Source organism: Scyliorhinus canicula, chromosome 9 (genome assembly GCF_902713615.1).
Source record: "Scyliorhinus canicula chromosome 9, sScyCan1.1, whole genome shotgun sequence".
Lineage (NCBI taxonomy): Eukaryota > Metazoa > Chordata > Chondrichthyes > Carcharhiniformes > Scyliorhinidae > Scyliorhinus > Scyliorhinus canicula.
In genome coordinates this window covers 122172390-122194526 of record NC_052154.1, presented here as the reverse complement: position 1 = coordinate 122194526, position 22137 = coordinate 122172390, and the positions used below count along the sequence as shown (strand labels likewise).

Genomic DNA, 22137 nt, shown 5'->3' with positions numbered 1-22137 from the left:
ATATTAACTACATCAGTTATTGCGTGTGTTTTACCCCCACAATCGAAACATGTGCAGGTTAGGTGGATTGGCCATGCTAAATTGCCCCTTAATTGGAATAAAAATAATCGGGTACTCTAAATAAAAAAAAAAACCACAGCAGTTATCTTGAATATGACAACACTGATAGCACACTGCACTACCAAAATTATATTTCGATAATGATTTATTTTGTTAAATCAAGCATGGTGTAATTGTCAATGATTCACGACAAACAGTTTAGCACTTTAAGAAATCCAGTTCTCTGCCTGACTTGTGGGAAATACAGCAGTCATATACATTGGAAAGATCCGGTTTGATTACCAGTCTGTGCTCAATTTATTGTGTGCAGCCAGGAACTAAAGAATGGAAAAACTGGCAAAAGTTCCTACTCCTGAAGAAAAAGGAGTGAACTCTTAGTCTAAAAGAGCACTCGTCTGGTATTCCCACCTCTGGGCCAGAAGGTGCAAGGTTCAAATACTGGGTTGTCCATTTCCTCATGATGTAGGTTGCAGGACACCATAAAACCCTCCTGCTGTGTAGGCCTAACCGCCCTATTGACTGGTATAAAGAGCATTCATGTTAATCAGTCTGAAAATTCTTCCACTATCTCACACAACTCTGTAAGGAAACAAGCAAATGGTCAGGATCTGCTGTGATGTTTCATATAGTCAAATAGCCAACACTCTTGCCAAGGCTCATTTATCAAAAATGATTACTTGAGCAGTTGGTATCCATGGAAATTATTCTAACAAGGCATCGATGCCAACAAGGAATCAGTGCTGCTTGGAGACTAGGGCATCGAAGATGAATCAGTGTCAAGGATTGGTTCTAATGACATTTATAAGAGTTAAACAACTCAATACATTTATTCTACTCCCAAATCTCTCTTCAGATGATGCCTTCCATTGTAATCAAAGGCAGCAAGCTGAGAAGTATCATGGGTAACTCCACAGGAAAATCAAGGAGAAAATAGTGGAGAAAAACAAGAAAAAAAAAATCTCCATAGTCACTTGCTGTTTTAAAAATGAAGCAACTTCAAACCCTCCGATACACTTCTATTTCTGCTGATATTTGCACAATACTTTTGGTTTAAACAGCAACTATTGATTAACATTGCTGGATGAGGGGAGATTGTCTTGGGAAGCTTAATATTATTAAGTGCAAATGCAAGGATGTCTCATGTTTGAAAAGTAACAGCTACATTGTTACTCCTGTGAATTCACCTTGCCCTCAACAATCCCATCAGTAGGCCAGTCAAGCGGGGTAAGTAAAAAGATAGTGGTAGCTGTAGGGGATTCTATAATTAGGTGGATAGATGGCACCCTTTGTAAGCAGGATCGAGAGTCATGGCAAAAGAACTTGGCCTTTTTATGGAGCAGATGGGGGCGGTGGACCCATGGCGATTCATCCACCCAGGGGAGAAGGAGTTCTCCTTCTTCTCCCAAGTGCATAATCTATATTCAAGGATCGACTTCTTTGTAGTGGGGAAATCGGTGCTTCCAGGGCTGGTTAGGGCGGAATACTCCTCAATCGTAATCTCCTACCATGCTCCACATTATATGGATGTCAAGTTGGAGACAGACAGTGCCCAACAAAGAGGTTGAACACTGCCGTACTGGCACAAGCCTCAATCTCGCTGAGATGGACAGCACAGTAGCACATTAGTTGGCACTGTTGCTTCACAACGCCAGGATCCAGGTTCGATTCCTTCCTGGCTTGGGTCACTGTCTGTGCGGAGTCTGCACGTTGTCCCCATGTCTGTGTGCGTTTCCTCCGGGTGCTCCAGTTTCTTCCCACAAGTTCCGAAAAACGTGCTGTTGGGTAATATGTACATTCTGAATTCTCCCTCTGTGTACCCGAACAGGTGCCGGAATGTGGCGACTAGGGGCTTGTCACAGTAACTTCATTGCAATGTTAATGTAAGCCTACTTGTGACGAAAAAGATTATTATTACCTAAAAAAGACAAAGACCCAACAGAATAAGATTCCGATAGACTCATCTCGCCACTAAACGTAGATGCAAAAATACTGACCAAGATCCTAGGCAAAAGGCTGCGTACCACAGGTGGTCGCAGAAGACCAAACGGGCTTTGTCAAAGGTAGACAGCTAACATTGAACATCAGGCTCCTGCTGAACGTGATCATGACCCCATCCAGGGAGAGAACACCTGAGGCAATCGTCTTCCTGGACGCAGAAAAGATCTTCAACAGAGTCGAATGGAAGTACCTCAGAGGTACTGGAGCGGTTTGGGCTCGGAACAGGATTCACCGCCTGGCTGAAGCTCCTGTTAAATGCCCCCACGGTGAGTATTTGGATAAACACCACCAGCTCTAAGTACTTCCAGCTGCACAGGGGCACAAGGCAGGGATACCCGCTAACCCCGCTGCTGTTCGCATTAGCGATCACGCTCAGAACAGCAAAGAACTGGAAGGGGATCCGAAGAGGAGGCAGAGAGCATAGAGTCTCGCTCTACGCGGATGACCTGCTCCTCGACATCTCGGACCCACAAAGCAGCATGGAAGGAATCATGGCTCTCTTGAAAGAGTTTCCCAACTTCCGGTGGTGGACATGGAATAGGAGGTTGCACATTTGGTAGCTCCCGCTTGTGACGGACCTTTTGGCCTGACTTTTTTTGAGTTTTCGTTTGAAAAATCGGGAGTTGATGGGACAGCGAGGAGGAATCCCACACCAGTATACAGCATCAGAAGTGGTCTGATAAGAAGGAAAAATCGTTTTGAAAAGGCACGTGTAAAACCCACAGTACAGAAAAAAATGGCGGAGGTGCAGGGCACTGGATCAGCGGCCCAGTGGTCAATGGAGCAGCTGGTGAAATTTATTTGCCAAGCAAAAGGAGGATGGTCGAGACCCGATCAAGGCATCGATCGACCGGATGGAGCAGGGGCTGGAAGCCAAAGGTCAGGCGATCCAGAAGGTTGCAGAGAAGGTGGTCGAGCATGAGGAACACCTAACTGCACTGGAGTTACACGTGGGACTGATGAGGGATCAGCAGAAAAGGCTGCAGGAGAAGATGGAGGACCTGGAGAACAGGTCCTGCCGACAGAACTTGAGGATCGGCGGCTTGCCTGAGGGCTGCGAGCGAACAGATCCAAGGGCATATGTGCCAAATATGCTCGAGAAGCTAATGAGTGATGGGGCGCTTGCCCCTCCCGTGGAAGTGGATAGAGCGCACAGAACGCTTGCGAGGAGGCCGCGCGTGAACAAGCCGCCCAGGGCGATGGTGGTGCGATTGCACTGTTTCCTGGACATAGACATAGATGTAACTAGCAGAGTTGACCAGGGAAAACTGGTGAATGTGGTTTATTTAGACTTCCAGAAGGCTTTTGTGGTGGGCCAAGCAGACACGGAGCTGCAAGTGGGAGAACAGCATGCTGCATATCTACCAGGACCTGGGTGCGGATCTGGCCAAGAGAAGAGCGGGATTCAATAGAGTAAAATCGGCCCTTTTCAAGAAGAATGTGAAGTTTGGACTGCTTTATCCAGCTCGTTTATGGGTCTCCTACGAAGAGTAGCAACTTTATTTTGAGACGCCAGTTGAGGCGATGGACTTTGTAAAAGTGCAGGGCTGGCAAGTGACTGAGATCACTGAACTCTTGAGACGGGTAATGCTGTACTGATTTTGTTAATGTTATTCATGCTTTTGCACTGTTTGTGAAATGTTTTAAAAAAAAATATTGATTCCTGTGCTGTTGCTCAGTTTGTAAGTTAACTTGGTGCTGGGTGGGGTAGGTGGATGGATCTTCTTTGTCTTTACTTTGTGCTTGGTTGGAACTGTGCTTTTTTTTGAATATGTAGTGCTCTGTGTAACAAGGGGCTGTTTCTGTTTCTAAAGTTAACTTTGTTCTATTGGGAGTTGGATGGAGGGACTTTTCTCTTTCTACTGTTTGTTTACTGGGGACTGTGATGTTTTGAATATATATGTCCAAGCTGGGGGGGGGGGAAGGACAATGGAGAGATAAGGGGCGGAATTCTCCGACTCTTCTCCCCCCAGGGTCGGGGAATCGCCCGGTGCCGGCGTGAATCCCGCCCCCGCCATGGCCGGAATTCTCTGCCACCCGGGAATCAGCGGGAGCGGGAATCGCACCCCGCTGATCGGCATGCCCCCTATGCCGATTCTCCAGCCCGCAATGGGCCGAAGTACCGCTGCTGTCAGGCCTCTCCCGCCGGCGTGGTTTACACCACCTGTGCCGGCAGGATTGGTGGCGCAAGCGGGCCCCCCCCGGGGAGGGGGGGGGGGGCTGGCCCGCGATCAGGGCCCACCGATCGGCGGGCAGGCCAGTGCCGTGGGGGTACTCTTTTTCTTTCGCCGCCGCCACGGCCTCCACCATGGCGGAGGCGGAAGAGACCCCCTCCACCACGCAAGAGCCGGTGGTGATGTCAGTGGCCGCTGACGCTCCGGCGCATGTGCGGACTCACGCCGACCAGCGAATGCCTTTTGGCCAGCCCCGATGCGGGGCGGCATAGCACCAAATGCTGTTGGCACCAGTTTTGGCGCCATTGACGGAGCGGGAGCCACTCCGGCGCAGGCCTAGCCCCTAAAGGTGCGCTTTCTCCGCACCTTTGTGGAGGCCCGACGCCGGAGTGGTTGGCGCCACTCCGCAATGCCGGGACCTCCCACCCCGCCGGGTAGGGGAGAATTTCGCCCAAGATGTCTGGTGCCATGGGCGGGAGCTACCAGGTCAGCTGGCTCACGGAAGCACAGTGGGGGGCGAGTAGGCGATAAGTTTGATGCGGGGGGTCTGGAGGGATTGAAAGCGGACGTGGCAATGCTACAAGAGACACACCTAAAGGTTACAGATCAGACCAGATTGTGGAAGGGGTGGGTTGGCCAGGTATTCCATTCAGGGCTGGACTCTAAGACCAGAGGGGTTGCGATCCTGATTAACAAATGGGTGGCATTTGAGGCAGGGAGAATCGTGTCAGGCGGGGGGGGGGCAGGTACATAATGGTGAGTGGGAAGCTGGAGAGGATGCGAGTGGCACTTGTGAATGTCTATACACCAAACTGGGATGAGGTGGAATTTATGAGGCGGGTGTTAGGTACGATCCCACACCTAAAGTCACATAATCTGATCATGGGGAAGATTTCAACACAGTCATTGATCCAGTATTGGACCGGTCAAAATCTCAGACAGGGAGGGTGCCAGCGAGGGAATTGAAGGGATTTATGGGGGGAGTGGACCCATAGAGGTTTGGATGGCCAAGAGCGAAGGAGTTTCTTTTTCCACCCATGTCCACAAGGTATATTCTCAGATCATAGAACAGAGAACATAGAACAGTACAGCACAGAACAGGCCCTTCGGCCCTCGATGTTGTGCCGAGCCATGATCACCCTACTCAAACCCACGTATCCACCCTATACCCGTAACCCAACAACTCCCCCTTAACCTTACTTTTTAGGACACTACGGGCAATTTAGCATGGCCAATCCACCTAACCCGCACATCTTTGGACTGTGGGAGGAAACCGGAGCACCCGGAGGAAACCCACGCACAGGGAGGACGTGCAGACTCCGCACAGACAGTGACCCAGCCGGGAATCGAACCTGGGACCACTTTCCCAGATCAACTTTTTTATTCAGATCAACTTTTTTATTCTGAGCAGGCTCTACTGCTTGGGGCGGTGGATACAGAGTACTTGGCAATCGCAGTGTCGGATCATGCCCCACATTCGATTGATCTACGGATTGGTATAGAGAGAGGGCAGCGCCCGTTATGGAGGCTGGGTGTGGGGCTATTAGCAGATGAGGCAGTCTGTGGGCGGGTAAGTCCATCCAGAACTATCTGGAAATAAATGATACGGGGAAGCTCTGAAGTGGTCAGAGGGGAATTAATTTCGATACGGGCCTAGAGAGAAAAGGTGGAATAAGCAGAGAGGGCTACGTTGGTAGGGGAGATACCCCAGGTGGATGGGAGATATTCAGAAGCCCCGGACGTGGGGTTACTGAAGGAGCGGCGGATAAAGGTGGAGTTTGGGCTGTTATCTCCAGGAAAGGCGGTGGAACAGCTGAGAAAGGCAAGGGGAGCAGTGTACGAGTACGGGGAAAATGCAAGCAGAACGTTAGCGCACCAGCTGAGGAAAAGTTGATTCAGAAATACACCGGATAGAGGATTCCGGGGATGGCAGAGAGCAGGGATTGAGAGGATGGGAGATCTATTTATGGATGGGAGCTTCCCTAGCTTGAAGGATTTGGAGGAGAAATTTGAATTGCCAGCAGGGAATGGGTTTAGATATCTGCAGGTACGGGATTTTTTGAGAAGCCAGGTTCTGACCTTCCCGTTCCTGCCACCACGGGAGATATAGGACAGGGTAGTTTCCAGAACATGGGTGGGAGATGGGAAGGTATCAGATATCTGTCAAGATCTTATGGAGTCGGAGGAAACTCCGATAGAGGAACTAAAGGGCAAGTGGGAAGATGAGCTAGAGGGAGAGATAGAGGCAGGTCTGTGGGCGGATGCTTTAAGGAGGGTTTTTAAAAAAAATGTTTTTATTAAAGCTTTTTTCAACCAGAATATTTACATAACAGAAAAAGAAACGACAAATATTTAACAAAACCAGGTGGCTGTTATCATTATACAAAACTCAAATATACATTAAATAGACAATTCCCCCAACTGAACTCCCCCCCCCCCCCCCCCCCCCCCCCCCCCCCCAGTTGCTGCTGCTGACATTTTACCGCTCCCCTAGAAAGTCAAGGAAAGGTTGTCCCTGCCTGGAGAACCCCAGCAAGGACCCTCTCAAGGCAACCTTTATTCGCTCCAGGCTGAGGAACCCAGCCATATCACTAACCCAGGTCTCTACGCTCGGGGGTTTCGAGTCCCTCCACGTTAACAAGATCCGTCTCCAGGCTACCAGGGAGGCAAAGGCCAAAACCTCGACCTCTTTCGCTTCCTGCACACCCGCATTCTCCGACACCCCAAATATCGCTATTGTTGGACTCGGCTTCACCCGTGTGCCCAAAATCCTGGACATAGCCCTCGCAAAGCCGTGCCTGAATTCTTTAAGTGCCGGGCATTCCCAAAACATATGGACATGGTCCGTCAGACTCCCTGCACATCTCGCGCACTTGTCCTCCACCCTAAAGAACTTGCTTATTCTCGCCATGTGAGCCCGGTGCACTACCTTAAACTGAATTAAACTGAGCCTGGCACATGATGCGGACGAATTCACCCTGCCCAGGGCATCAGCCCACAGGCCCTCATCTAGCACCTCGCCTAGCTGCTCCTCCCACTTGCCCTCCAACTCCTCCACTAAGACTTCCTCCGCCTTCTGGAGCTCCTGGTATCTGTCCGACACCTTCCCCTCTCCTACCCAGATGCCAGCCACTACCCTGTCCTGTATCCTTCGAGGGGGTTGCCGCGAAAATGTCCCCACCTGTTTTTTGAGAAAGTCCCGGACCTGGAGGTAACTGAAAGCATTTCCCGGGGGCAGGCTGAACTTCTCCTCCAGCGTCTTCAAGCTAGGGAAAGTCCCAATTATAAACAGGTCTCCCATCCTTCTAATGCCAGCCCTATCCCAGCCTTGGAACCCCCCGTCTATCTTGCCTGGAGCAAATCTATGGTTGTTCCGCATCGGGGTCCAAACTGAAGCCCCCTCCTCCTTCCTGTGCCTCCTCCACTGACCCCAGACCCTCAGTGTCGCCCTCACCACTGGGCTTGTGGTGTATCGTGCCGGCGAGAATGGCAGTGGTGTCGTTACTAGTGCCCCTATGCTGGTGCCCTTGCATGACGCCGCCTCTAGCCGCCCCCTCCTCCATTACCCATTTCCTAATCATGGCCACATTAGCCACCCAATAATAGCTAGTTCAAAGTTCAGCAGTGCCAGTCCTCTCCCCCCCCACCTCACCAACTGCGCTCCAAGAACAGTCTTTTGACCCGTGGGGTCTTGTTTGCACACACAAATCCCGTGATAATCCTGTTCACCCGCTTGAAGAAGGATTTGGGGATGAAAATGGGGAGGCACTGAAAAACGAACAGGAATCTGGGAAGAACCGTCATCTTTACAGTCTGCACTCTTCCCGCCAGTGAAAGTGGGAGCATGTCCCACCTTTTAAAGTCTCCCTCCATCTGCTCTACAAGCCGAGATAAGTTGAGCCTGTGTAGGGCATCCCAGTTCCTAGCCGCATGTGTACCTAAATAACGAAAGCTCCTCTCCACCATCTTGAGCGGGAGCTCCCCCAGTCTCTTCTCCTGATCCCTAGCGTGGATTACACTTTTCCCCACGTTCAACTTGTACCCCAAGAAGCTCCCAAAGTCCCCCAGGATCAGCATGACCTCCCCTATCCCCTCTAGTGGGTCCGATATATACGATAGCAGGTCATCCGTGTAGAGGGAGATCCGGTGCTCCCCCCCGGACCAGCCCCCTCCAGTTCCTCAAAGTTCTTAGCGCTATGGCCAAGGGCTCAATTGCCAGGGCAAATAGTAGCGGGGATAGGGGGCACCCCTGCCTTGAACCTCGGTTGAGCCGGTTCGTGGACACACTCACTACGGGGGCCTGATACAGTAGTTTGACCCACCCTATGAATCCCTCCCCGAATCCAAACCTACCTAACACTTCCCACAGGTACTCCCATTCCACCCTGTCAAAGGCTTTCTCTGCATCCATTGCAGCCACTACTTCTGCATCCCCTCCCTCCGAGGGCATTATAATAATATTCAGGAGCCTCCTCACATTCGTGTTCAATTGCCTGCCCTTGACGAAACCCGTCTGGTCCTCCTCGATCACTCCCGGGACGCAGTTCTCTATTCTGGTAGCCAGAATTTTTGCCAACAATTTGGCATCCACATTCAGGAGCGATATCGGCCTGTAGGACCCACATTGAAGCAGATCCTTCTCCCTCTTCAAAATGAGCGAGATCCATGCCTGTGACATCGTCGGGGGGAGGGTTCCTCTCTCCTTTGCCTCGTTAAAGGCTCTCAGCAGGAGCGGGCTCAGCAGCTCCGAGAACTTCTTAGAAAATTCTACAGGGAAGCCGTCCGGACCAGGGGCCTTGCCCAACTGCATACTTTCTAGGCCCTTAACTATCTCCTCCAACTCAATTGGGGCCCCCGTCCCTCCACCCGATCCTCGTCGACCCTTGGGAACCTCAATCGATCCATTAATTGCCTCATCCCTTCACCTCCCTTTGGGATGTTCTGACTCGTACAGTTTACAATAAAACTCCTTGAAGACTTCATTGATCCTCTCTGGGCTCAACACCGTATTATCCTCCTTATCCCTCACTCCCCCGATCTCCCTAGCCACCTCTCTTCTGTGAAGTTGGAGCGCCAGCATCCTACTTGCTTTCTCCCCATACTCGTAGACTGCCCCTTTCACTTTCCTCAACTGCGCCTCCGCCTTCCCAATGTCAGCAAATCAAACTCCGCCTGTAATCTCCGGCGCTCCTTTAGCAGCCCCCCTTCGGGGGCCTTCGCGTACTTCCTGTCTACCCTAAGCATCTCTCCCACCAGCCTCTCCCTCTCCGCCTTCTCCCTCTTCTCTCTGTGGGACCGAATAGAGATTAACTCCCCTCTAATAACCGCCTTCATAGCCTCCCAAACCGCTGCCGCTGTTACCTCCCCCGTGTCATTCGTTATCACATAGTTCTGAATGCCCACACTAGCAATCCCACATCTAGTCTCCAGAGAGGGCGCTACCCCGATCCGCCCCCAGTCGCAGGTCCACCCAGTGCGGGGCATGGTCTGAGACCACAATGACCGAATACGCAACCCCCTCCACCCTCGGGGTTAACGCCCTGCTCAACACATAAAAGTCAATCCGTGAGTAGAATCCGTGAGAGAAACAGGAGAACTCCTTCGCCCTTGGCCGCGCGAATCTCCACGGGTACACACCCGCAACCCCCGCCCCCATCTGATCCATGAACTCCCACAGGGCCCTGGCCACTGTCGGTCTCTTTCCCGACCTGGACTTAGACCGGTCTAGCGCCAGATCCGAGACCGTATTAAAGTCAGCATTGTAGTCACATACGTGCTCGCATCCGCCCCCTCCATACCTTCAGGGAGGCCCAGGATCCGCAGGTTGTGACTCCGAGACCTATATTCGAGGTCATCCAGTCTCTCCTGCAATCTCTTGTGTAAGGCCTTGTGCGCCTCCACCCTGACCGCCAGGCCCAGGATCTCGTCCTCATTCTCGGATACCTTCCTCTCCACCTCTCTGATCGCCTTCTCCTGTACCTTCTGAACCTCCACCATCTTTTCCATGGAGGCCGTCATAGGGGCCAGCATCTCCGTCTTCAGCTCTGCGAAGCAGCTCCTCAGAAACTCTTGCTGCTCTCCCGACAACTGGGCCCACGCTTCATGGTCCGCGCCAGCCGCCATTTTGTCCTCCCGGACCCACTCCCTTCCCCGCAATCGCTCGTTTAACGGCCCTGCTCCTGGTTCCCTCCATACAGCAGAGAGGGGAACCTCTCCAGCGTCCTTTCCCATGCCGGTATTCGCCTTTTAAGTGCCGATGCCGCCCCATTTAAAGGCCCGAAACCCTGATCTCGGCGGGAGCTGCCGTGTATGCGACCTAATCCTTTAAGTAGGTTTAACACATCCTCGTCATGTGCCAGGCTTAGCCTGATACAATTCAAGGTAGTCCACTGGGCACACATGATGGTGGCCCAGATGAGTAAGTTTTTTGGGGTAGAGGATAGGTGTGCGAGGTGCGCGGGAGGTCCAGCAAATCATACCCACATGAGGAATCTGGTAGGGTTTTGCTAAGGCTATGTCCACGGTACTTAAAACATGGGTTGTGCCGAGTCTGGAGGTGGCGATTTTTGGAATGTCGGAAGAGTCGGGAGTCCAGGGGGCGAGAGAGGCTGACGTTTTTGCCTTTGCCTCCCTGGTAGCCCAGAGACGGATACTGTTAATGTGGAGGGACTCGAAGACCCGAGTGTAGAGACCTGGGTTAGTGACAAGGCTGGGTTTTTCAGTCTTGAGAAAATAAAGTTCGCCGTAAGAGGGTCAATGTTAGGGTTTGTCTGGAGGTAGCAGCCGTTCGTTGACTTTCTCAGAGAAAATTAAAATGTCAACAGAGGCAGAAATCTAGGGAAAGGGTGGGGGGGGGGGGGGGGGGCTAGGCTATTATCTTACTGTTAGGGGTGCGAAGAACGGGATATGGATGATTGCTTTATGTACCATGTTTATGTTGCTGTTATCGTTATTATTCTAAAAACTACAAATACCCTAATAAAATGTTTTTAAAACAAAAACTACAAATACTCTAATAAAATGTTTTTAAAACAAAAGAAAGAGTTTGGTGCCTTCTCGAGCTACAAACGTAACATGAGCAAAAGGGAGGTGTTCCCGGTGAACCTGCAAAGCTGGAGGGGCTGGCACAAATTCCACTTCCTGGGAGATCCAAATCACCCACAACTTGATAAGGGGTCCACAAATGGAACCGAACCAGTGTGACGGAAGAAGTTAAAAAGGATCTGCAGAGATGGAACACACTCCCAGTCTCGCTGGTAGGGAGGGTGCAGACGATCAAAATGAACGTGCTGCCCAGGTACCTCTTCCTACTAAGATCTATCCCGATCTATATCCCCAAGACCTTTTCCAACTCACTGGACAAACTAATTATGGCGCTTATGGAGGGCGGGGGGGGGGGGGGACGACGACAAAATCCATGGGGGGACTAGCCCTCCCAAACATGCAGTACTACCACTGGGCAGTGGCAGCAGAAAGAATAAAGGGGTGGATAAAGGAGCTGGAAGCCGAGTGGATACTCATGGAGGAGGATTCCTGTAAGGGGACCTCCCTCCGGGCCCTAGCCACAGTGGCACTCCCATCCCCACCCAAGAAGCACTCTACCAGCCCAGTGGTGGTGGCAGCACTCTAGTCATGGAATCAACGGTGCCAACATTTCGGCCCAGCCAAAATGACTGAAAAAGCCCCCATCTGCAACAACCATAGGTTTGCTTCTGCACTCACAGATGCCCCTTTCAAAAGGCGGAGGCAGGACGGTGGCGGGGGGACACGCTGACAGTTAAGGATTTGTGCACTGATGGTAGGGTAACAACGCTGGACAAGCTATCAGAAAGATTCCAACTTACAGGTGGCAACGAATTCAGGTACCTGCAGCTTAAAAGCATTCTAGGAAAAGAAACAAGGACATACCCACGACCGCCACTACTAGTGGAATTGCTGGACGCAGACATTTTAGGCAAAGGGGACTGAAGCGCCATGTACGGACGACTGATAGGGGGGGCTGACACCCAGCTGGACGAGACAAGGGAGAAATGGGAGAAAGACTTGGGGTTCAAAATAGGGTGGGGATTCTGGAGCGAAGCACTGCACAGGGTCAACTCCACCTCCACATATGCAAGGCTTAGCCTAACACAACTAAAAGTGGTACATAGAGCCCACTTGACCAGAACCCGAATGAGCAGGTTCTTCCCGGAGGTGGAGGACAGGTGTGAACAGTGCCAAGGAGGTCCGGCCAACCACGTCCACATGTTCTGGTCTTGTCCCAGACTTGCTGGGTACTGGACAGCCTTCTTCGAGGCAACGTCCAAAGTAGTGGGGATGAGTGTGGAGCCATGCCCGAGAGTGGCAGCCTTTGGGGTATCAGAACAGCCAGATCTCTTCAACGGGAGGAGGGCTGATGCCCTTGTCTTTGCCAGCCTGATCGCCCGCCAAAAAATCCTGCTCAGCTGGCGGACAGCAGCACTGCCTAAAGCTACAGACTGACTGCCTGACCTGTCGAATTTCTCCAAATGGGGAAAATCAAATAAGCCACGCGTGCATCGGAAGAGGGCGTCCACAAAACATGGGAGCCATTCGCTCGGTTGTCCCAAGACTTATTTGTGGCCATTAACTAGGTAGCCAAAAGGGAGAGTTGCCACAACACAGAAGGGAAGAAAGAGGGGGTCTGGGGAAATAGGAAAGTACAACCAAACCCAACAGGAGAACCAGGGGCCACAGGAAAAGGGGTGGGGAGGACAGGAGCAACAACAACGGGAACCAGAGGGCAGGAAAAAAAGAGGGGAAAACAGGTGTGGAGTGATACACAGGGGACCATAACAGCCATAGCAAATGCTGCGACGAAAGGACAAAAGAAAGGAAAAAAGAAACGGTGAAAAATCCATGTAAATAGTTAAAACCGATCTCGATGTAAATAACTGCCTCGGTGCTCCCTTGCAAAATTCTCACTGTTCTGTTCATATTTACATTTGTTATGTATACCAAAAAACCCAATAAAAACATTTTTTAAAAAAAGATTAGAAAACAGCAAATGTGACGCCACTGTTTAAAAAAGGAGGTAGCCGAAAAGCGGATAAGTATAGGCCGGTATATAGGCTATATATAACTATAGGCTAACTATAGAAGCTTAACTTCTGTAGTGGAGAAAATGATTAAATCTGTCGTTAAGGAAGAAATAGTGAGACATCTGGATAGAAATTGTCTCATTGGGCAGATGCAGCATGGGTTCATGAAAGGCAGGTCATGTTTGACGAATTTAGTAGAATTCTTTGAGGTCAGTACAAGCGTGGTGAACAACAGGGAACCGGTGGATATGATGTATCTGGATTTGCAGAAGGCATTCAACAAGGTTCTGCAGAAAAGACTGATAAATAAGGTAAAGGCGCATGGCATTACAGGTAATGTATTAGCATAGATAGAAGATTGGTTAACAGACAGAAAGGAGTGGAGATAAATGGGTGTTTTTCTGGTTGACGATCAGTGGCTCGTGGTGTGCCTCAGGGATCAGTATTGGGTCCGCAATTGTTCACAATTTACAGAGATGATCTGGAGTTGGGGACCAAGTGTAATGTGTCAAAGTTCGCAAAAGGCACTAAGATGAGTGGTAGAGCCAAGTATGCAGAGGACACAAAGTCTGCAGAGGGATATAGATATAGTGTAAGTGAGCGGCCAAGGGTCTGGTAGATGGAGTTCAACGGCGATAAATGTGAGGTCATCCATTTTGGTAGGAATAACAGCAAAATGGGCTATTATTTAAATGATAAAAAATTACAGCATGCTGCTGTGCAGAGGAACCTGGGTGTCCTTTTGCATGAATTGCAAAAAGTTGGTTTGTAGGTGCAGCAAGTAATTAAGAAGGCAAATGGAATTTTGTCCTTCATTGGTAGAGGGATGGAGTTTAAAAGCAGGGAGGTTATGTTGCAGCTGCATAGGTGCTGGTGAAGCCACACTTGGAGTACTATGTACAGTTTTGGTCTCTTTATTTGAGAAAGGATGCACTGGCACTGGAGGGTGTGGAGAGGAGATTCACGAGGCTGATTCCAGAGCTGAGAGGATTAGCTTATGAGCAGGGACTAAGTAGACTGGGACAATACTCATTGGAATTTAGAAGAATGGGAGGGGATCTTATAGAAACATTAAATTATGATGGGAATAGATAGGACAGAAGCAGGGAAGTTGTTTCCACTGGTGGGTGAAACTGGAACTAGGGGGCATAGTCTCAAAATAAGGGGAGCATATTGAGGACTGAGGAACTTCGTCGCCCAAAGGGTTGTGAATCTGTGGAATTCCCTGCCCAGTGAAGCAGTTGAGGCTACCTTGTTAAATGTTTTTAAAGCAAAGGTAGGTAGATTTCTGAACAGTAAAGGAATAAAAGGTTACGGTAAGTGAAGCTGAGTCCACAAAAAGATCAGCCATGATCTTATTGAATGGCGGAGCAGGCTCGAGGGGCCAAATGGCCCACTCCTGCTCCTAGTTCTTATGTTCTTATTGACAATTCATTGAAAGATATTTCGGATACACAGATTAGAATCGGTTCAAATAATCAGATTTCACTGCTGATTACATCTAAATCCTGGCGTGTATAACTCGGCCTTTTCATCAACTCTTTATTGAAGGTATTTACTCGTGGCACTGGTATCCAATGGCTGAGAAGTATTTGAACTGTTAAGTTGATCTTCAGCGTGACTACATTTTATGAATCACTCAGAGAAGTATTTTGATGACAGTCTTTGAACAACAGCCATTTGGTGTACTGTTTACCGGCTACAGCTGCCAGGTTTTCATTGGCACAGCCAGGCTTTTGAAATTGCCAGCTGACTTACTGACCTGCACTGTTGTCTCAAACTTAACATTCTTATCCTTGTGTTTAAACCCCTTCACTATTTTTGTAACCTCCTCCAGTCCTATAATAATTTACCCCCACTGTTATAACCCTGCATGGGACGATTGGGCTGAGAGTTAACCAGCACTAGCGTAGCAGGTCAGCTTCTGTAGCAGCTGACAGAAAGGAGTGAGGAATGTGAGATGTGTAACTGGGTCCTGTGTAAATGCTGCTGTTAGGCTGAATAAATGTGTTTCGTATGAACTCTTCCGACTCCTCTTTGCCATTTACTTCATTGGTGACGAGAATGAATTTGAGCTGTTGGCTGCCTTCCCTGAAAATTTGTTTTAAGAGTGTAGAGTGAGGTATGGACTTTTGTTGCTGCAAGGCCTTTTTTTTTTTAGAACCTGTATTGAAATGGCAGATGAACGCCGGGCTGAGGATTGATGCCGGCCTGTGGAGCACATTTGCTGAGAGAGTTCCGGGGTCTGCTGTATCCCGCAGTACTGGAAGCGACGTCAACGGGGTGGCTTCTGGTGTCGGTCGCACAATCTTTTCGTCCGTTTTCCATTTGTGGCCTTTTTCAATGCCGGCTTGTTGTGGCAGAATGGTTTACTGGGGAGTCCTTATTAGAGTTGGCTGTTGCCCTTTTGGGCTGTCATTAGGGTTTGTGAGTATGGTGTTGATTTGGAAAGACTGTTCCATGACGGTTGGGACTAGGAGATGGACTAAAGTGGTATTTTACATGGCTACTGATGATGCTGTATGGCTACACATTTTGTGTACGGGCACAGTTGTGGTGTGTGGACCCCATATTTCTTCTGTGTGTGATATGCCTGATTGCATCGGTACTATATAAATTCTGGGGTAACAGCTCCCTGGGTGTTCGGTGGATGCAGTTAATTCCTTTTTTCCTGTATGCTGAGGTGAGTGTTTTTAAGAGTATGGGGTGTAGCTTTGAGCGTTGTCTGACGATTCCACCCCCCCCAAACCTTGTCCCCTTGTGGTGGTGCTGGTCAGGCCTCGAGTTGATGGGTCAGATGCTATGGTGTGCATCGTCCCCAGGTTCAGCTGTTAGCGGCTTCGCCCTTTGTGTGGTTAGTGGGGGTGTTGGGCAGGATATAACGTTTGGTGGGGTGTACGCCGGGCTGTCCTGTTCCCCTGTTTTGTGGCGCCTTGGTGGGCCCGAAATGCTTTGTTTTTGTTGTTGTTGTCTGGCCTTTATGGTTTTGTTGCCCTCTTTGTTCTTCTCAATTTTTTTGTTTGCCTCTCTTCAATGGTTGTTTTTGGACTGGGACTCATCCAGCTGCGGAAGATTGTTCCCTAGTGCTGATTGGGCAGATAGTTAACCAGCAATAATGTAACAGGTCAGCTGCAGTAGCAGCTGACAGAAAGGAGCGAGGACCCTGCGATGTGTAACTGGGTCCTGTGTAAATACTGCAGTTATGCTGAATAAACACCTTTCTTATGAAGTTTTTGGATTCCCCTTCGCCGTTTAGTTCACCAACCATCCTGAATTCTGTTCTTTTGACCCTAACTGACACTCTCTTCGCCCCCCCACAGGCTGCAGGCTCTAGAATTTCCTCCTTCAACTGTCTCTCTTACTTTTAGACTCTCCTTAAAGCCCACAACCATGACTACGCTTTTGGTCACCTATCCCGAACAACTCTTCTTTCCACTCAGCCTACGTTTCTTTGATTACACATATATGTATACCTTGCAGCCTTCTTCTACATTAAAGGTACCACATGAATGCATTGTTGTGTGACTCCTTACCAACCCAGTTGCTTTTGTCAACTGTGATTAGTTGAGCTAAAATCTTGTGGTGGAAAGGCGTCATAGGCTTTTAACTGCAGTGATAGTGGATGTCATTTTATTGTATGTCGCAGCGATTACTATGCGTTATGTAAACACAATGCCACATGTTGCTACCTTAGCAATGTTGCACCTAAGCCTTTGTAAAGACCAGCAATTCCTTTGCTCCTCAGCAGCTCTTTGGTGATCTGTATAGCAGTCTGTTTGGATTTGTTCGTAGAGGTAGTGTGACTTGTGCTGGAGATGGGGCTCCCCATGGGGGAACTCGACACTGCCTCGGCTGCCATCAGCTTCCGTTGGGCTGCTGCATATAATCAGATACAGAAAGTAGGTCAGTTACAGCAAACAGATTAAACAAGCCATGCAGAACAGGAGAATCGGTCAGTGTCAATGAAACATGCCGCATTATTTGACCCTCCAATTTTCTTTGCTCCCCTCCTATCCAGGCCAAAAGGTGCAGGCTCACACTGGGGTACAAATCTCAGATACCAGGTTAAGTGGCCTGCAGTGTTAATAAGATATTCAGAAGTTTCTCTCATCATAGGTAATGCTGAGACTGTTCTATCCAAGACCGGTGTGGTCACACCTCTCAGATATGGGGTGTTCAAAGTATAAAAGATTTCTAGCAATTAATTATGTCCAGAAGAGGTAACATTAAGATATCTGAGAAACAACTACCCAATGGGGAAGCATTAAATGCTAAAGCCCCAATACTTGTTAATCATTTTGGTAGATTTCATTTTGGCAATGTAAAAACATTGAGATAATTCTGCACACCCAATATTCATATGCAACGTTCCATGATTAAAAGTCATTGTCAGTTTGGCTCAGCAGTAATTAGATGCACAGCAGGGACGTTCCTGGGGAAGTGCAAGGTTCAAGGAGTTAGTCACAGTTGTTACTATCTTGGCAGTCTGCCATTATAAAATACATCATTCGTTCACTCTTTGCCCATCCACAATAAAAACTTGAATTCAGCCCCCTTCCACACCACCCCTGGTGGCACAGATGGCAAAGATTCCAGCTTCCATCGCCAGTCAGTAATGAGTTCATTATCTCAGTCAGGATAATAGTAGGGTGGTAGAGAGAAGAGCTACGGTTGGCCAACCCCCTCAAACCAGAGTACCACTTGCAATACAATAAACCATTGGAAATGCACAAGACTAGACATCAGGTTGGGCAGGTTTGGGGTTAACTACAATGCCTCTTGCAGTTGAATAGTCCAATGACTAAATTCACACAAGAAGAATGGTCATTTGGGTAAGATAGTAAAGGGTGGTGCTGCTTATCCCTTGGAATCAATAACCCAAGTGAAAGTCAGCGGCTTCAGTCGTGAACAAGGAGATTTCAGCAAGTTAATTGTTGGTTTGGCCACAAAATGGGCCGAGCAAAAAATGGCTTTGAAACATCCTTCAGCAATCGACATTAATGTCTTGCTAATAAGTAGTTAACTCTGGTCATAATTATACTGAAAGGTTTCTTCACTTGACACCTTGCTTTAAACTGTCCCACTTAGTCAACAATAATAATCTTTATTAGTGTCACAAGTTGGCTTACATTAACACGGCAATGAAGTTTCTGTGAAAACAGCCTTTCTTTCCATCTCTGATATTTTTATTGCCAATAAACAAAGTGTTTAAAGAAAAAAAAATTAAGTATTTTCACACATATAATTTTTATCCCCAGTTTCTTACAGAAGTATCCAAGAGGCTAATCCGCAGAATCCAAGAGACTAATCTTGAGACTCGGTGACAACCTTTGGAAGACTGAGACCCTAGCACTGTGCAGGCTATCTGTTTTACTGCTACATACCAAGACGTCCTGCATCCTGCAGCTGAATCTTCAGCATCTCCATAGGGGTGGTTACAATAACTTGACATGTCCCAGCACCACAACCTGCCAGCATCTCCTTGATCAAGGTCAGCTTCTTCCTATGAAAGGAAGCAAACAAAAAGGTAACAGCGAATCAGGTATTAAGTACTGAAAATTGAGCCCCTCATGCCACATCAATAGCTTTAAAGGATCAGGGAAAATCTAGCTCTTAATCTGCTCTGCCTAAGATATTTTTGACAGAGGGAACCGGATCATTTGTGCATTTCTATTTTTGTACTCAAGAGCACTGATATCAGATTCCACTTTGCTTACCCAGTATTAACTTCAAGCACAGATGCAGGAAGGGTTAAAATACTGCATGTAAAGCTGTCCTGGACCAACTCCTCAAGCACTCTCAATTCATTGCCAACCAATGCTGCATTTTGCACTGCAGACTCATGCTTTATGATGTTTGGTACTGTTAAAAATGGTCACCTTATAATGCATCAGTCAGAGCTGGAATTTGTGCTAGGTTTCCGACCTGGCCGGACAGGATCCCAAGCCATTCAACCAGCCATGCAACTTCTAGAAATTCAATAAAAACACAGTATCTCCTTTGGCAGCTTACATTTTGAAACACTGCTTTGTGTACACTAAACACATCCTTACCAGAGCAATATCAAACATGAAACTATAAGAAGTGACTTTAGATTGGTTAAAGGCAGCAAGTCATTTACGTCTGATGGGACATATAAATCTAAGGTCACTCAATGGTCAACAATAAAGCAGAAATATTCAAACCATCCACAGTAAAGGCAGAAACTATTGCATATCTACTGTGGAACAGCCCAACTACTTATTTTCTTTAAATGGCGAAATCCACAGCGGTAGGAGAGCTTCTATTTTGCCTTAAATGTTGTTCTTCAATTTAAAGACAGTGGTTCAGTCCATGGTGGATGGGAATAAGATTTAAAAGGTAGAAGGTGCACAAGAGGAAGAAATGTTTATCAAAACAGATGTGAAGAATTGAGACCAAACTCTTTTAAAAAAAAATTTTCCAATTAAGGAGCAATTTAGTGTTACCAATCCATGTACCCTGCACATCTTTGGTTTGAAGGGGTGAGACCCACACGGACATGAGGAGAATGTGCAAACCCCACATGGAAGTGACTCGGGCCAGGATCGAACGTGGGTCCTCGGCGCCATGAGGCAGCAGTGCTAACAATTGTGCCAGCCAGAGACCAATCTCGCAGAGTGTTATTGCTCTTTTGATGCTGGTTCCTTTGTTCAGAAACGTAAAATCTTACATCATTTCTTGTGAGAATTTATAGCGGGTATTGGGTCACAACTGGGCTGGAGCTCAACGTACTTCAATATATAGTTCTCCAACATGTTGCTTCACAGCATTTCCTCGTCACTGATATCTAATACATATCTTGTACGCCAGTGATGTATTTCCTTTACAAGTTAACAAATTTATCCTGCCCTGCCGCCTGACCATCTAATATTCATGCAGAACTTTGTTCTGTGGTCTACATTTTGTAGTACAGTTTGATTGATACTGACATGGTACCCCACATAAGCATCCATGCTGCTGGTAGGAGCCTGGGTAAGTCCTCAGCCTATTTGACAATGGAAGATTATAACTCTTAAACCCGATCCTGCCTTCACTATTACTCAGACACATACAATTTCCAGAGGGGTCACTGGAAAGCAGTCGGGGCAGGAATGTTGGTTTTTGTTCCCATTCCTGACCCAGGCATATGAAGGCAAATTTTAGCATTCCATTGGAGATCAAATAACTGAACAAACACTGAAATTTGAAGATGGATTAGTTTCACATTAGACGTTGAATTTCTCACACACACATCGAGTTGAAAGTTCTGGTTATTCGGTTGCAGCCAATTCATAGGTTTTGGATAACCAAACATGAAGATCGTCACCTTTATTAATTGCTGCTCAATGATAAGTGGTGGGATCAGTGGAATGGCTGAGATATCAGACATGAAGCTTACTATCAGAAGAGAGATTTTGTGATTGTTCCTATGTAAATAACTTAATCTGTTGCTTAGGTAAATGTGGTGTCTTGGACCTGAACCACTTCATTCATCTGAACACAGAGTGAATACGACCATTTACCTAATTGCCCCAAAAGGTAATATTAGTAACCTACTTATATCTGAATGAAAATTGAATGTAGGGCCCACCCAAAAGTCTTGAATTAGCACTGTCAGAACCAAAAAGCTGGGGTCATGACCCATTTGTCTTCACCTTGAGAATCCCATTTAGATACCATAAGACATAGGAGTAGAATTAGGCCATTCAGCCCACTGAGTCTGCTATGTCAATTAATCATGGCTGATATGTTTCTCATCCCCATTCTCCTGCCTTCTCCCCATAACCTCTGATCCCCTTATTGATCAAAAACCTATCTATCTCTGTCTTAAAGACACTCGAGGTGATTTGGCCTCCACAGCCTTCTGCGGCAAAGTGTTCCACAGATCACCACCCTCTGGCTGAAGAAATTCCTCCTCATCTCTATTTTAAAAGATCGTCCCTTTAGTCTGAGATTGTGTCCTCGGGTTCTAGTTTTTCCTACAAGTGGAAACATCCTCTCCACGTCCACTCTATCCAGGCCATGCAGTATCCTGTAAGTTTCAATAAGATTCCCCCTCATCCTTCTAAACTTCCAACGAATACAGACCCAGAGTCCTCAACCGTTCCTCTTACAACAAGCTCTTCATTCCAGGCATCATTCTTGTGTACCTCCTCTGGACCCTTTCCAAAGCCAACACATCCTTCCTTAGATAAGGGGCCCAAAACTGCTCACAATACTCCAAATGGGGTGTGACCAGAGCCTTATGTAGCCTCAGAAGTACATCCCTGGTCTTGTATTCTAACTCGCTCGACATGAATACTAACATCATTTCCTTTGCCTTCCTAACTGCTCACAGAACCTGCACATTAACCTTAAGAGAATCGTGAACAAGGACTCCCAAGTCCCTTTGTGCTTCTGATTTCCTAAGCATCTTCCCATTTAGAAAATAGTCTATGCCTACATTTCACCTTCCAAAGTGCATAACCTCACATTTTTCCACATGGTATTCCATCTGCCACTTCTTTGCCACTCTCCTAGCCTGTCCAAGTCCTTCTGCAGCCCGCCTGCTTCCTTAATACTACCTCCCCCTCTACAGATCTTTGTATCATCTGCAAACTTAGCAACAGTGCACTTAAAAAGAACTCGTATGAGTAGGTTCTTCCCAGAGGATAGATGTGAACGGTGCCAAGCAGGCCCAGCCAACCACGCCCATATGTTCTGGTCTTGTCCCAGACTTGCGAGGTACTGGACAGCCTTCTTCGAGGCAATGTCCAAAGTGGTGGGGATGAAGGTGGAGCCATGCCCGAAAGTGGCGGTCCTCGGGGTATCAGACCAGCCAGATCTAATCCTGGGGAGGAGGACGG

At 48.1% G+C, this 22137-nt stretch overlaps 1 protein-coding gene across 1 annotated transcript in view; it reads right to left on the bottom strand.

Moving 5' to 3' along the window:
* Window positions 1-22137, bottom strand: part of slc25a22a (solute carrier family 25 member 22a) — a 230612-nt gene that overhangs the window by 24719 nt on the left and 183756 nt on the right. The window contains 2 exon segments of the mRNA XM_038807493.1: window positions 16981-17167; window positions 18676-18794. Coding sequence (XP_038663421.1) covers window positions 16981-17167; window positions 18676-18794 — 306 coding nt within the window.